Genomic DNA, 16,214 nt, shown 5'->3' with positions numbered 1-16,214 from the left:
AGCTTGATCGGAGGTGTCCCGAATCTGGGCTGAATCCGGGCTGCGACGTATTGAGTGTCGATTATTTGCACATTTTGACCTGCAGAGGTCAAACGGGGTCACATATCGAAAAGCGGTTTTGAAGGAAAGTTACTACGGCCTATGGGCTACCCGATGATGTGCTCTGATTTGGAATTCGGTCAATCCATCTACTCGAAAACTGCTGTGCAAGTGTATTTTCGACATAGCCCACAAATGACCTTAGGTCATCGCATGACCTTGAGAGGTCAAATGAGTGTTGGGAAAGTAAGATTAGATGCTGGCGAGTCGATTGGTGCCATTTTTAGCGCTCTAGCTCTACTGGGTGGGCCACAATCTGCTGTGCAAATTTGGGCCACGTGACCTTTGCTGACCTCTGTAGGTCAAACGGCTGGGAGTGCCACCGAATGACTTGGACTGTGGATTGGGCATGTCATGGCCTACATTGTGTGCGAGTTTCAGCTTGATCGGAGGTGTCCCGAATCTGGGCTGAATCCGGGCTGCGACGTATTGAGTGTCGATTATTTGCACATTTTGACCTGCAGAGGTCAAACGGGGTCACATATCGAAAAGCGGTTTTGAAGGAAAGTTACTACGGCCTATGGGCCGTAGTATGGGATGATGTGCTCTGATTTGGAATTCGGTCAATCCATCTACTCGAAAACTGCTGTGCAAGTGTATTTTCGACATAGCCCACAAATGACCTTAGGTCATCGCATGACCTTGAGAGGTCAAATGAGTGTTGAGAAAGTAAGATTAGATGCTGGCGAGTCGATTGTTGCCATTTTTAGCGCTCTAGCTCTACTGGGTGGGCCACAATCTGCTGTGCAAATTTGGGCCACGTGACCTTTGCTGACCTCTGTAGGTCAAACGGCTGGGAGTGCCACCGAATGACTTGGACTGTGGATTGGGCATGTCATGGCCTACATTGTGTGCGAGTTTCAGCTTGATCGGAGGTGTCCCGAATCTGGGCTGAATCCGGGCTGCGACGTATTGAGTGTCGATTATTTGCACATTTTGACCTGCAGAGGTCAAACGGGGTCACATATCGAAAAGCGGTTTTGAAGGAAAGTTACTACGGCCTATGGGCTACCCGATGATGTGCTCTGATTTGGAATTCGGTCAATCCATCTACTCGAAAACTGCTGTGCAAGTGTATTTTCGACATAGCCCACAAATGACCTTAGGTCATCGCATGACCTTGAGAGGTCAAATGAGTGTTGGGAAAGTAAGATTAGATGCTGGCGAGTCGATTGTTGCCATTTTTAGCGCTCTAGCTCTACTGGGTGGGCCACAATCTGCTGTGCAAATTTGGGCCACGTGACCTTTGCTGACCTCTGTAGGTCAAACGGCTGGGAGTGCCACCGAATGACTTGGACTGTGGATTGGGCATGTCATGGCCTACATTGTGTGCGAGTTTCAGCTTGATCGGAGGTGTCCCGAATCTGGGCTGAATACGGGCTGAATCTGGGCTGAATATGGGCTGTCTTGATCAACATAAAATCATCTTGGTTATTGGGTAGTTCTATTACCCGTTACCTCCTATTTCTGATTTCTTTCTTTCTTTCTTTCTTTCTTTTTGATTTGATTTAAACTTAATTTGATTTTGATTAAATTTATCTTATTTTTATTTTTATTTTACATTTTGTCTTTCGTTCTTGGCGTTTCTTGACATTACCTCCCGATTGTGTTATGTTGACTTATTTATTTTAATTAAATTTTATTTCTACACTTGTCACCTCGGAACTGGCCTCTGTGGGCTGTCCGACAACAAGCCTTGCTTAGTTGGACGGCCCTGCAGGGGTTCAGTAACTGATCCTGCTCGAATTTGACCAGAAAGATCACCTTCAACCATCCACTTTATTTGTATGACTGCTCCCCCTCTATCACCTTCCTCCCACTAACATTACCCTGTATGAGTGTATATCTGTGGGCGTTTCAGGGGTGTAGGAGGGCAGTCACTAACTGTTTGCAGTTGTGACCACTTTGCTTCTCTTATGTTAACATATTAACAGCATGCTCACTCCACAGCTATTTGCTTTCTTTTGTTTTTTTCCTTACTCTTAGCAGGGAGTGCCGCGACTTGTCATATTAAGTTTGGTCTGGTGTTAACGTAAGGTTCTGTGTGTCGCTGGGATAGAGGGAGGGCGCACTCCTGGTCACCTATTCATGGGTGGCGGCGTAGAAAAAAAAGCGACTGGACGATAATTCATGATTGAGGTGCCATGGCTGAGAAAGTGACGTGTCTATATTTGGATACCTACCTGTTTCTTGAAGAAGGGTTTCCGCTTCTCCCTGGCCGGAGGCGTGGTGAGCGCCGGCTTCCCCTTCCCCACTGAGTCAGAGTCCTCGCCCATGTTGGTCTCCATGCCATTCTGGTCAGCGTCCAGACCTGGAGGAGGAATTCACAGTAGTCGTCAGTGACATGGAGGGATTCACAGTCATCGCCAGTGACAGACTGCCACAGACCGCGGTAAGAGTTGACGGAGATTTACTGCTATTAGCTGTGACTTTTAGTGGTGATACGCGCAATACGGAGGTGGGCTCAAATGTAGCCGGTTCTCTGAGTCATGGTTCTAGCAAAGCACCGGGGTTAGCTTTGGGTTAAGGGATTCTAAATTAAGTAGACGCTGATGCACGCGAGGAAGCACTTCAATTTCGTTTGTATGACTCCCCCCTCGCCCAGAAAAAGACACAAGCAAACGTTCGGATGACTTCATTAATAAAACGCCTATAATGTATGAAATCTCGCGGTCACTGGCGACGACAATGCACAATAAATGAAGAGCGAGCTCTTTGAAAATGACATATGACGGTCTCGCTGATCCAGTTTGAAGCACGGACTCACTGGTGGAGAGGATGTCGGCGGCGGTGCCGGCCGGCGGCGGTCGGCTGCGCGTGCTGCCCGCTTGCAGCAGTCGCAGCGTCTCCAGCTTGGCCGGGGAGGGGATGAAGCCGACCTCGGCGCCCTCCTTCACCAGCCGACCGATCCACCAGCTGTTGTTGTACTTCTCCTGGACACACAGACGTGGGAGGCATCGGTCAGAAGTGGCGCACGGAAAACGGTATACCGTACCAAAAGTACCGTCCGCCGGAACCCTTATCCTGAGACTTATAGTTTGTGGATGAACCGCCAGGTACACTAAGATTCAGGTCACTAATGAGACGTAGGAACCGACTTGGAAATCGCCGCACGATGTACCCAGGTTATATCGGAGTGGGACTAGGGCAGTGGTCGGCAGGTCATTCGTGGTCGTGCCCCCTTTTTGGGCGCCAGGCAGGGCCATTACCCCCACCTACCAGACCCCATTGCTGACACAACTAAGTTTACTGAAATTCCATACCGTCCTGGAACTCTTTGGGTATTTTTGCATTTCCAATGCATCAAATTTAAAACATGACACTTCCTCCACAAAACATTTAATGACTATATCACAGTAGTGGCGGAACACCTTCAATGAAGGGGGAGGGGGGAGCACTGCCGACTTTTGGTCCCATTCTTTCCATGCAACGCCCATAGGGCTAATGTTAAAATGCAAAAATCAAAGGGTGCACGGTGCCCCGGTGCCCTCCCCGTTCCGCCGCCTATGCTATATCCCATTTAACCCTTGTACGTATAGGGGCGGCGGGTGGTTTTTCGTTAAAAGCTCACGTAAAAGGCATTGGATCACGACCACATTGTACCCTCGAGCCCATCATTTTTTTTTTTTTCACCAGCCCGGAAAATATCATGACCTGAGACCAGTTTTACCAACAGAAAAATAACCGCCTGCCGGAATTTTTGCCTCAAGACCGCTTCACATACCGAGCGTAAACGCGATGGGCTCGTAAGCGGATAGGGCTTTACCGTTTACGCTCCATATGTGAAACGATCTTTAGGCAAAAATTCCGGCAGGCGGCTATTTTTCTGTTGGTAAAACTGGCCTCTGGACCCATAATGACCGTTGGCTTATGAGCTTTTTCTGGAGATCATCTTGAGCCATAAAATCTCACTTCAAGAAGTTATAGCGGGTCCCGATTTTCTCGACACTTATCATTGCCCTCTTGAATGAGACGGAATGACCAAGGACCTTAAAAATGGGCAGCAGCGGCTTCCTATATGGTCACGGGTAGCACGCTCGTCTTTTTTATGCACAGCTCCATATCAGAGTCCGGGAGGCCGCGGGGGTCCGATCGACTCCTCCCCCCTTACGTTAGCGGCTGTTGAAACGCCAACAGACGGGCGACGGTTAAAAGTTGCAGCTGCTTTTGAACGACTGTACGGAGGGGTGAGATGGTGAGGCGAGCAGGTACGTGAAAATTGGTATCTAATCAATGTGTGCTGTGCCTTTGGCCTGGGCTAATCTTTGAACCCTGGGGGCTGGGATGCAACAGTCACGATGGCTCCATCACTGGAGCTACAAACTCTAAAAAAGATAGGCTTTCTCAGAATCCCTCATTACCCCCACCGAAAGGGCTCCATTACCCCCAAAGGGGGCATGCCCCACCATTTGCCGACCCCTGGACTAGGGACTCTATCGAAGTCTATCGAACTCTAACCGAAGATGCGAGATACAGCATGCATATAAAGGAACACGGGTCTTGGAAGGGAGGTCAGCTGCCTACATTTGCTGGTACCTATACTTAGCTAAGTTGTTAAATATTGATGGGTCAAGTGGAGCGTTCTGCAGCGAACATACGACCATATTATTAAGTTTGCATGCGGCTGCAATATATCAATACCTGTTATCTATCCGGTTCCCTATTCGCATGACTCGGGCTGACTTTCTAATGTTACCTTACTGATTTAAATGCACGGCTCTTACGAAGAATTCCTTGAGAAAGTGTTTCTGGGAGAAGCATGCTTCAAGTAAGGACTTTATGTACCCAATTCGTCACTGTATTATATGCAATCGAGACCTTCGTCTGTAAGCTTACAGACAAAAACCTTGACACTGGACTCTGATAATGTTCGTCGCTTGAATATTTTTGCCTTTCTTTGCAGTTTCGCTGGCCATTATTGAGAGGCGTAACTGCATAAGAGCGACAACCCCTTCACTTGTTCTAAACGTAACGCACCAACCACCGACCAGTGTTACCACCCTATCGGTCCGCGCGCCGCGGTTCGTGCGTGGCCGGGGGTCCGAACACGTCATGACGAGCCGAACCAGTGATTGTGGTTGGATCAATGATACATAAATCACTCCCGGACGACTGTCAGATATCTGCGGTCTCGGGGGCTCAGCGCGCAGCTCAGCTGTCAGGACGGCTCAATTCGATCGGATGTTTCCGGTAATGTACGCACTCTCAACGTCACAATGCACGGCTGAACTCTAGGCCCTGGACGCTAGGGAATTGAACAGGCATTCGTCCTTCCGTGCCAATTATCGAGTGACAGTATGGTGCTTAGTGGCCAAATACCCTTGCCGTTGCAGGAGCCGCTTTGTGGGCGTACTGTGTACCCTGATCATAAAAAATCCTTGAGGTCAAATGATAATTGCTTATATAAGTCCTGGCTGTCGAAGGAGACTTGACACGGAGAAGGTCCCTGACTGTCTTACCTTGACGCGGAGAAAGCCGTTTATTTCCTTACCTTGATGTGAAGGAAGTCCTCGAGTCCTTACCTTGATGTGAAGGAAGTCCTCGAGTCCTTACCTTGATGTGGAGGAAGTCCTCGAGTCCTTACCTTGATGTGAAGGAAGTCCTCGAGTCCTTACCTTGATGTGAAGGAAGTCCTCGAGTCCTTACCTTGATGTGGAGGAAGTCCTTGATGTCGAAGGAGATGGCGGAGCCGTGGACGGGCGAGTCGTCGTCCAGGCTGCCATCGTAGGCGATGTTGGTCCTTACAGCAAACGCAACCGGCTTCGTCTGTAAGGGACAGAAAGGGCCGTAATATTGTGGGGGAATGAGGGTAATGTTATAGCTGGTTGGCGTCAGGGCATGAATTCAACGTCATTATTGGCTGCTTGAGAACTTTAAGCTATGTCATCACACGTATAAATGCTGGCACGACCCCTACCCTACCTCGCTCATCCGCCCCACCCCCACGCACTACTCTTCCGTCCTACCCTTCCGGTGCCCCACCCCTCGTGTTTCTCACCCGTGCCTTCTCGAGCTGCGCCAGCGCCTGACGCTCCGTCTCGCGCCGGTTCGTCTCTCGCTCCTCGTCCAGTGACAGCTCCGACGACGGCTGGGAGTAGTTGGAGTCGGCCGACCCCTGCAGACACAGACAGACAGGCGAACCACGTCAGAGGTAGTTCCTAGAGCATTCAGTAGCTAAACCCTTTGCCAGACAAATCAACACTTACGGTGTGATTGATACTTGTCTGTGTTATAGCATACCAATTCGGGTATTGAAGCAAGCAGTGATGTGGCGAAACACGCGTTTTCTTTTCGTCTATATTTGGTATGTAAATTGAAGGATTGGTTGAATAAAACTCATCCATATTAGTCGAGCTGTTTTCGGCGAGGTGAGGGTAAAGGGCCTTGTATACGCCTGAGATATAATGTAAAATAAAAGTGTCGCCTCCAGACTGGCCCAGCTGAGTACCCAGAAATGGCCGTGCCAGTGACCCAGACAGCGAAACTGCCACGGAACAAAGCCGTTATGCGAGCTGATAATTATACCCCGGTGCGGCACTGGACAATGGCAGAGACTCGTTATGTTGATGATCTTTTCCTAACGAGTGTCAGACGGTGTGCAATGGCTCATTCGGTCACTGAACACGGCCTACTTTGCCTTTCTTGTAAAGGTGAGTTTTTAACAGCTGAGTGCAAAGGTCAGAGGATGCTGATTTTCTACTAAAAATGCGCCCCACCTTGCAGCTAGCTCGAAAAAATCGAACCACCGACGGCCTCCCCCTCAATGCTAAAGGATCCCCAGTGGTGTGTCTAGCCCGGGGAACCCCCGACTCACTTGTTACCGATCGATGCCACTAATGCACGGTTGGTAGGATCGTGAGTCGCGAGACAGCGCAGTTCACGGGTGACGACACTGGGCAGTTTCCCGTAATCAGTCGCATTAGACTTTTGAGACAGTTTGGAGACACTTGGTGGAAACGTCTGCATGTGCACTTATTTCTTGTAAACTGCATGGATCTGAATGCGTCGCTTTTATTCGCTTGTTGAACATCCATTCATAGCATTTTCCCTTGTGCGTAGGTACTCCCGTGCATACGCCCTCGTGCCTAGGTATTAACCTCCCCATTCCCATATTTTGTACGGCATCTTTGAGGGGCGTTACTTTCATGCAATTTCTTCTTAGATACTTTATTTTGATGCTGCATAAAAGTGAAAATAATTTGATAAACCTTATTCTGGATCACTGCCTAAGAAACAGTACCTTTAAAACACAATGACCTGATTTTACCATTATCATTATTCATTGACAGCTTATTCACCGGAGAACCACAAAAGACGTTTTCTCGTTTTAATGCCAGCAATCTAAGGCTTAGGGTTGACAAACTGAGACAAGACCTTAAAGGGAGATAATGAGCTTTCTTTTTTCTTAAATAAAAATTACTCGACATCTATACTATTTCTACTGTAGTTTCTATAAAATATGAAAATTTCCTAGCACATTTTCGTATGTGAAAAAGGTTTTTATTTTTGCAAAAAAGAAGCAGTACTTGCAGTACTTGTAACACCCACCGAAATGCGTTGTCCTTCTCTATAAAAAAGTCGCAGTATATGGCGCTTTTGTTTCAAACAGCGACGCTTGGGTTTTTGTTTATGTTATCGCCTTGTCGTTGCTTGGTTGTAAGGATTCTAATTTGAATTAGAGTTAATTCGGTTTAGAATTAATTAGATTCTAATTCGGGGGTACATAGTGCCTACTCTTCTTTGTTTCCAACATTATTTTGCGCCACAAATGAACGGCATGCGCCAGAAACGCAGCCAAATCTTGCGATTGCGACTACGAAATTCATTATTTTGGCCTCAGAGCCTGAAGCGAAAAATACAAGCATATTTATTTCAAAAAGACTTCAGGTTTGTCGAACGGTGTTATGAGAATTTTGATAACAGTACTGCATAAGTTTTTCAGTGATGCCGCAAAAGTGTTGTATCTATCTTTTTTATTGTGCAGTCGGCGGGACCGATTCAAAATTGAGTCGTTGCTACTAAAATAGCAGCATATGGCGACAGATGATGAACAGGAAAAATAGTTGCGTAAATTTAGACATAAACCACCCCCAAACCATGAATATCTTTTGAAGGCACTATAGACGACCATTAACTAACTAGATGTGATGAAGATCAAATGTAAGGAATACGCTCATTTTACAAAATTACATGCAAGTACCAAAAAGTGATGTAAGTACTTATTCAACGGTCATTTTCAGCGCTCCCCGCTAACGTGACTTCAAGTTGAGATATTTGCGGCAAGGTACCGAATTGAGCAAAATGGTTTTAATTTACATTATAACTTGTTGTGTTTTGTCAGAAAATGGTCCTAACTCAGATTTTGTGGAAAAAGGTCATAATCTCCCTTTAAGTCTCATGATCAAATCTGGACTGGAGCCAGGAGCCCTGGTCACGGAATGTTCGATTGTAACGTTCCCTGACCGGGGTAATAGGACCCGGAGCTGTGTGAGGTTTGGCGCAGACCAAGTGTTGCCGGGCCAGACGCAAACAAATCTCCCGAACACATAAATATCGCTTATCGCGGGCGGTACTGACGTCGGTGGCACAGCATGTTGAACAACGTGGCAGTTATTCTGGGTGGCTTCGATAAATGCCACGTAGTATATTGTTTATGTACGCAATGTACGCAGTGTGCATTGTTTATCGTACGAATGCCTATTCATAACATGCGTTTTGCCAGGGTACCTGTTACAAATTTAATTAATACATCGTTTAATTTAAGTATGAAATGACGTTTCACTACGGACTGAATGCAGCTTCTTTCTTTTCTGAGCAGAGGTTCCTCTCGGGAAACACGCCCTCATTAGTAGGTTGCTGCGTTTTGGCTGTGGTGAATGTTGCACCAAGGCATAAACATTAAACATCACACAGTGCTCCACAGGAGTTTAGACCATTAAAAGATGGAATCGACTATCAGCACAAACCAAATCAATCAGAAATGCTATTGAATTTAAACAAACCTTAGAGAAGATGTATGGGGTAGCGAAACCTTTGTTTTATTATAGCTTGGGAACTAAGGGAGATAACATTTTGCACACTCGCCTCAGGCTTGGTATGTCCAGCTTAAACTCTCATATGTTTCAAACAAATTCATCTTTGGTAGATTCACCATATTGTAAATGCAATTCCCTCACAGAATCAGTACACCATTATTTCTTGTCTTGTCCGCAGTACGCACAAAAAAGGGAAGAGCTTGAAGCATCGTTAAGACATTTAATAAATATTTACCATACGCTTAACTCAAAAGATAAATTAACTATTATACTTCATGGTCCTGGAAAAAACAGTAGCCTGTGTGTGGCTGTGGCTGCTTCGGTACAAAAGTATATCAGGGAAACCAAGCGCTTTGAGTCTTAAATATGAGATACTGTAAAGAAATATGATTTGTTAAAGGTAGGGAAGCCACGGAAAAGTGATGTGTGATGTGGGGTGTTTGTTGTCAGTTATCATGGACCAGTGTGAATGATGTACCTCGACTTAAGCACGTAAGTGCTTTTGTACTAATTCATACATGCGTCTGGATGTTCAAATACATGTGATTGATTGATTGATTGATTGAGGAGTCCGCCTCTGGGCTCTGCCTGTCTGCTACTTGCCAGTATCACATACCCGGCTCACCACATCAGACTGATGGCCATCCTTCGCCTGAGATCCGGCAGATTAAACTAAATTAGCGATCAGTCAAAGGAGATCGACCAAGTGATAAATTTGGATTGACTCGGGCGACATGGCAATCGGTTTTTAACTGGATTACTAGCTTATTTGGAAGCAAAAAAAAAAAACGTAAAAGAGTACGATGAACGATCTTCTAACTATGACTGTCCTTGATGGCCAGGAACAAAAAAACAAACATTTGCTCAGCAGGTACTTTGAGACGGTTTTACAACGAATGTCCACAGGATTGTTTCAAATTTTGTGATAGATGAGGTTGGTTATCGAACTGCGTTCCATATAAAAAAACACCGTTTGTCTAATTGAAGGAACATCGGTCACCCTTTGTCAGCCAATAGTCCGTTTATTTTTCATCTTGCTGGTTTTTTAAAAGAAATGATTGACAAAGTCATTGAATTACGTTTTTATGAAAAATATTCCTTATGCCGTACTAAAGATGGCCTTTATGACGGTCAAAGGAATCCACGTCATTCGTACCCAACTCCTACCTGCCGCGGGAACCGTCTCTTCCACTTGCCCATGGCTTTCCTGAACCGACCTCTGCTTGTCGCTCTCTTACAGTCACCGTCCAATCTACTGGACACCACACCACCACACCTTTATACACTCCTCACTTCTGAGATCGCTGCAGCACCTTCACTGCACTGCACCGCACTGGCCAGTGATCAGCGGCCTGGCCCGGTTAGTGGAAACGTTTGGCCGACTGTTTACCGACTGGCATGGGATCTCATCCTCCAAGGAGGTCATTAGAGGGCTGCACTGGCATATGGCTCAAATATGTTGGCCAGAATCAGGGTCAGGAATGAAAATCGGTAATTATGGATCTGGAATAGTCTCCAACCAGGACAAGTTTTTACGGGACAGGAGATTTCAGAGATGAGGTCAGATTTCAGAGCGGGTATATTAATTGGGTGAAGGGTGTCGGAATCTAGCTGGAGACCGCGGTAGGTCAGGGTTTCGGGCCGGGCGGTGCGGGCGGGTCACCCCGGGGCGGCGGCCGGCGGGGCACTGGGGCCGACCGGACCGGCTCAATGCCAGCAGTCGGCCGAGGGTCATTGTCGGACACCTGTCCGATCGGACCGCGGACCCAGGTGGGGGCAGGCTCAGATGGCGATAATGACACTGACACTGGCACCGGCACCGGCACCGGCAGTGACGCTGACAATGATACTGACACCGGCAGTGATACAGGCACTGACACGAACATTGGAACGGACCCAACATCGACACTGACATATCGGCACATACCAAAACCAACATCGATAATAGACACAGACACTGCACTAATGTGTCATTTGACTGAGTCGACCACCCGTCGCAGTGGTGGAGCAGTAAACAGTGAACACATAGCCCTGCGAGTTGGGATGGGCGCGCCCCGTCAAAAATGCCACTAATCTACTCAAACGGTCACCCCGACCCTGCAACAGCTCTCCTCAGCGCGGTTGTTTAGGTTGGGTGGCGGTCACTCCGTCACAGAGAAGTGTGGTCAAGAGTGTTCTCAAGACTGATTGATAAGCCGGTCCTGAGGATGGAGAGAGTGGGCGGTCGCTGGTGAGGGCGCGGTGCCGCTAAAACCTACCAGTGGGTCTGTGTCGCACTCCAGCAGTCGGTCACTGCTGCTGCTCAGACCCCCCGGTCCGGACTTTGCCGAGCGCTGACTCCGCATCTTCCGTCAGACGGTATCGACACCTGACCTGACCTGGCGTGACCTGGCGGGGCTAGACCCGGCGTCACCGAGTGAATGACCTCACCGGAACACCTCGAGACTTCGTAGTGCCGTCACCACCACAACTGTCTCTGCCACTCTGCCACCGTAACATCTTGTCATTTCACTCCTCGTTACATCACATAAACGTCACAGCTCCGTGATATCGCACGTCACAGCTCCACATGAAACGTGAGTGACGTGGCACCGGTACCAATCTTGCGACTGACTGCACTAGGTCTCCACACCCGTCCGTCTGTCCATCCGGCTCGCAACACTCGTCGATCCTCACTGTCGTCGGCTCTCCCTTCGCGACTGACTTCTGGCTCTCCCTGAATGACCCGTGCTGCTCTGAATGGAACAGCCGATCCGGCTCGATAATCACTGCACGGAAGCGATGCACCTCTTCACGCATCAATAGAGCGATATGTTTCAGTCACACCAGGATGTGCTGGTCGCTTGTAACAAGCACGCATCGCTGCTCGGCGCATCGGACGCGGAGATATCGCTGCTTCCGAGATGTTCGTATCCGCACAGTCGCGTATTCACTGCAGCCACTTCCTACAACCACACCTCTCGGCGCTTTGAGCCGCTCCTCGCGGAAGTGTCGCCTTCGGCTGCCACAATGCACTGTTACGCTGAGAAGAACCGCGTGCTGCCAGTCAGCGCCAGCCGGTCGCGTCCAGTTCTGAGCACCCACTGAGTAGCGAGATCCCGCTGTCGCCGACCCGGTACGCGTCCGGCAGTCAATTTGTCAATGTGGTAGAGCAGTAGTGCGGCAGTGCGTTGATATGTCAATGCGTGAGCATTTTGGTTTTTCAAGGCGCCAGTGCGTCAATAGCCAGCACGACAAAGCGTCAGCACGTCTATGAGTCAGTGTGTTAGTAAGTCGTTGTATCAATATATCAGCACGTTGGAACGTCAGTGTGTCTGTACGTTATTACGTCAGTATCTCAACACGTCGGTAAGTCAATGTGTCTTTGCGTCAGCGTCACTGTGTCAATGTGTCACTGCGTCAGCGTCACTGTGTCACTGTGTCACTTCACCCACACTGCAGCACACTGCGTCCTCCGCTGCGGCTCTCTGTCGTCTGTCCCTCCCTGTCGTCTATCACCTGGCGATCTCTGGGCGGCCTGCCGGACCGGCCCCGGCGGGGGCGGCGGCGGGGGCGGGGGCGGCGCCCACCGGAGATGGCCGCCGGCCGCCGGAGATGAGGGTGGCCGAGTCGCTCGCGTGAACCCGGCCCCGTGCCGACTGTATTGGCTCATTATTCGGTGGTATTCTTCTGTGGTCGGTCCGTTGTGTCTTGCCGAGAAGAAGTGAGTTTCGCACGCGGACACGTTCCGGCTAATTAGGTGTTACGACTTACGCATGATAAGTGATAAAAAATAGTAGGGATGATGCAGGTCACACGAGGCTGGTGGTAGCTCAGTAGGATGTTTTCATGGTAGTAAGGTGAATAGGCACAGACCGGCTTTACCTACCACTATACCCACGCATCATAATTACCTGGTCCTGGGCACTGGCCAACGGGACCGCATTGGTCATTTCTTACAGACTAGTTTAAGAATTTCGGAGCGAGATGAAAGTTTTACCTATTCGGTGAATCCTCCGTCGGAAGTCCCATCAGCATCGACTCTGCTATTTTTATCTTTTCAGCAGCATGATCTCAAAATAACCATCAGCTCAATAGCATCATCAGCGTTTCCAGCTCACACGAAACGTCCTACGCCCGCCAGCTCGCGTGAGCGCGTGTGTCACGAATGGCGTCGCTCTACTGAACCTCAGAGCCATCTAGTGCTCGCTTGGGAACTAAAGCCTCCGCACCGTCCGCCAGGCGTCCGTAACCCGTCCGCGAAATACCCATGGGTAGTGCACCGAATGGTGGTTGATCCGCATGGAAGAAAATGGGGGGTCGTTTGGATCGTTTTCGAGCAATCTGCCGTGGAACGCATTTTTTTCATTTTGCCCATTGGCTTAACACGGGAATTTTCAAAGTCACGTGGCACGTGCACCAGATGGTCCGCGGAGGGGAGACCCATACCAGAACGTAGATCACCTGGCCCACTAGAAATCCTGAAAAATCAGAATTTTTGGAACAGCCGTTTTCTCGAGCATCAAGTTGTACTGATCTCAGGCAGCTTTTGCCAAATTGTCAGGGAACTCAGATTTGTTTTCCAATAGAAAAACACAATTCTAAAGAAAAGTGTTTTAACTATTGACAACAAACCTTCGGTTATTAATCAGGACATTTAAAAAGCAAAGCGCTCGTAATCGGAATTCCACAAACGACTCGTCCTCAGCATGTTTGTTCAATTCACGGAGTTCATTCGAATTCAGCCCACCCTGTAGCATCGATTGAAAGCCAGGTGATCAACGGGAAAACATAAACATGTTTCTTTTTGTATTCAAACAATGGTGCAGCGACACTGAAGGTTCATTCCTTCCTCTTATGGACCGGTCCGGCCGTTATTTGCGACAAAGTCGTCGAATTAGACTAAATATACCTACACTAGCACATTGACCCTGTATCTACCCAGCACATGCGGTTCCGTTTTTCATTGTTTGCTTGTTTGTTTGCTTGCTTGCTGTTTTGTTCATTTCACATTTCATCTGTGACATTTCACATGTGTAATATGCAGACGTTGAGAGAACGCGGTGAGTACCCATGCATAAATAGAGAAGTATATTTTTGCGCATCATCACATCATCTTCTTTCTGGCCGGTCATTGTCCCGTTCTTCACTCGAATGTAAGCGTGGTTTTTCCTCATGAATCGGCAGGCGTTTTGCGGCAATCGCAACCCGGCCCAAATTTCCCTACCAATTCCCCAACTTTTTGTCCACGTTCATTACTATGCCATGGGCCTAGTGCACATCAGTTTTCACTAGACCATATTCTGTGACCCAGTCTCCGAATTCCGCTCTCTTTTAAGGGTTCAAATTCGCCATCGAGGGTAATACAGTTGTTTGGATTTCAAGTTTAACTTCTTAGGCTTGCGTTGAGTGTCCTGTATTGTCAGTCACATCCCGTCTTCTTTCCTCTGTCCAGTCCAGTCCTTCAACCCGATCTCGCCCGTCGCCGTCCGCTACTCCGCGGTCCGGCCCGCCCGGCGCCCCGCTCGGAATGGGCTGCAGACAAGTGGCTCGTTGTGGTCCAATTACAGAGCCGTGGAGGCAGGACAGAGGGAGGGAGCGCCGCCGGCAGAGGACGGAGGAGCCGTCACGGCAGGACGCTAATGGGTGCGACGGCGCGGAGTGGGGTAACAGGTCCCTGGGCGGACCGCTGCCGCGCGGACCAGACGGACCGCTGTGGACGGACCATAGGAGGACCGAGGGCAGACCACCGCAGATAAGACAGAAGGCGGGTTTGATGGAGCAGCTAATGACGGACTATTCTCCGTTAGACCGTCCTGACCGGATAGGACCGGACCACAGGTCACCGCCAACTTTGCCTCCTCAGTCCATGCGCGCGAGAACTTCTAACGTAATGTCATCATACAATTACTGGCTTGCGACTCTAGCAAAGGCCCGCTTTCAACATCCGCGTTATTCTTTATCACCCACTTTCCCAGCTTTGATAACTACCTTCCTGATATACCCAGTCTTCTGTCACCAGCCTATACCTCTCCTGATACTGTACACGGTTGCCAATCCAACCTTCCACTCCCCAGCCTTTCACCGTCCTGCACTCAGCATTCTTTACTGGGCCATTACCACATGCTTGGGCCGGCCGTATAAAAACAAGCAGGCCACAGCGACCGGGATCGGGCGCGGGACGGGACCAATGACCTGGCGCTTATCTGAGGAATCGGTGGAGCCCCGAGCCACAGCACATCGTAGGATGTATTTCCATATCGATACAGGATAGGACAAAGGATTTCCTCAGCCGAGTAATTAGCGTTAGGCCTTCCTGTGTTCGTTTTGTTATGGTAAGCGGGCCCGTTCTCAATGCGAAACAATACGGGGTGAAATGGTGCACACGTGACGTCATAGGAAGGTCATACCAGTTACTAGCGCCGATAAACGACAATAGACAGGTTTGCAGTGAAAAACAATGCGTGGAAACAGAGAGTCACACTCACTTACTGGATGATTCATATGTCGACAAAAGTGAGAACAGTTTGAAGGCAATACTATCGCTCGCTCGGGATAGCACCCTGTCCAGCCATTCAAACGGTCACCAAGGCCAAAAATACACCTGCGCAGAGCTAGGGGTGACAACCGCGGTTGTGTGGTGTGGTGACCCGTCAGCGCGGATCATGGTGATCAAAGTTAGGATGGGCCGGTCTGAGGGTATAGGAAGCGGATGACATTGCACCCCTAATGCCCTAAGCTCTTACTCTCTTACTGATGCTTATTATCGCCGGATTAGCGGCATCCCCCTACCTCAGCGCACTCTACCGTATCGTTAAAAGTAAAACGTCCAATCCGCAACGAACGCTGAACAGAGCTCAGAGTGGCGCAACCCAGCGGTTACTGTGACCTCCCCCCTCCCCTCCCCACCCGGTCTCATCAGTCACCTCATTTACGGTCGGACGGGTTGCCGTAAAGCCAGATATGTTAGGCCAATAGTGATGCAGTTTCTGCTGAATATTTTAAAAACAACACATTAAAAAATGTCCTTAGATACTTATTAAGTTCGGTTTTATCGTGCCCACTCAATCTAACTACACGTAAAAGACCACGCCAATGCAG

The 16,214-nt window shown here is 48.8% G+C and overlaps 1 protein-coding gene across 3 annotated transcripts in view; it reads right to left on the bottom strand.

Moving 5' to 3' along the window:
- The window catches only part of LOC122389329 (voltage-dependent L-type calcium channel subunit beta-1-like), a 50,812-nt gene that overhangs the window by 18,898 nt on the left and 15,700 nt on the right, over positions 1 to 16,214 (bottom strand). For 2 of the 3 annotated variants that reach the window (XM_043381221.1, XM_043381220.1), the window contains 4 exons: positions 6,098 to 6,214; positions 5,746 to 5,865; positions 2,867 to 3,032; positions 2,283 to 2,410 (listed from right to left, as the gene is read on the bottom strand). In XM_043381221.1, coding sequence (XP_043237156.1) covers positions 2,283 to 2,410; positions 2,867 to 3,032; positions 5,746 to 5,865; positions 6,098 to 6,214 — 531 coding nt within the window. Of the gene's footprint in view, positions 1 to 2,282; positions 2,411 to 2,866; positions 3,033 to 5,745; positions 5,866 to 6,097; positions 6,215 to 10,301; positions 10,980 to 16,214 lie in introns of those variants that run through there. The other variant, XM_043381222.1, reaches the window with a different exon arrangement.

This window comes from Amphibalanus amphitrite, unplaced genomic scaffold (genome assembly GCF_019059575.1).
Source record: "Amphibalanus amphitrite isolate SeventyFive unplaced genomic scaffold, NRLGWU_Aamphi_draft 000354F_arrow, whole genome shotgun sequence".
NCBI lineage: Eukaryota > Metazoa > Arthropoda > Thecostraca > Balanomorpha > Balanidae > Amphibalanus > Amphibalanus amphitrite.
The sequence above is the reverse complement of the archived record's forward strand: the minus strand, read 5'-3'. Positions and strand labels throughout refer to the sequence as shown.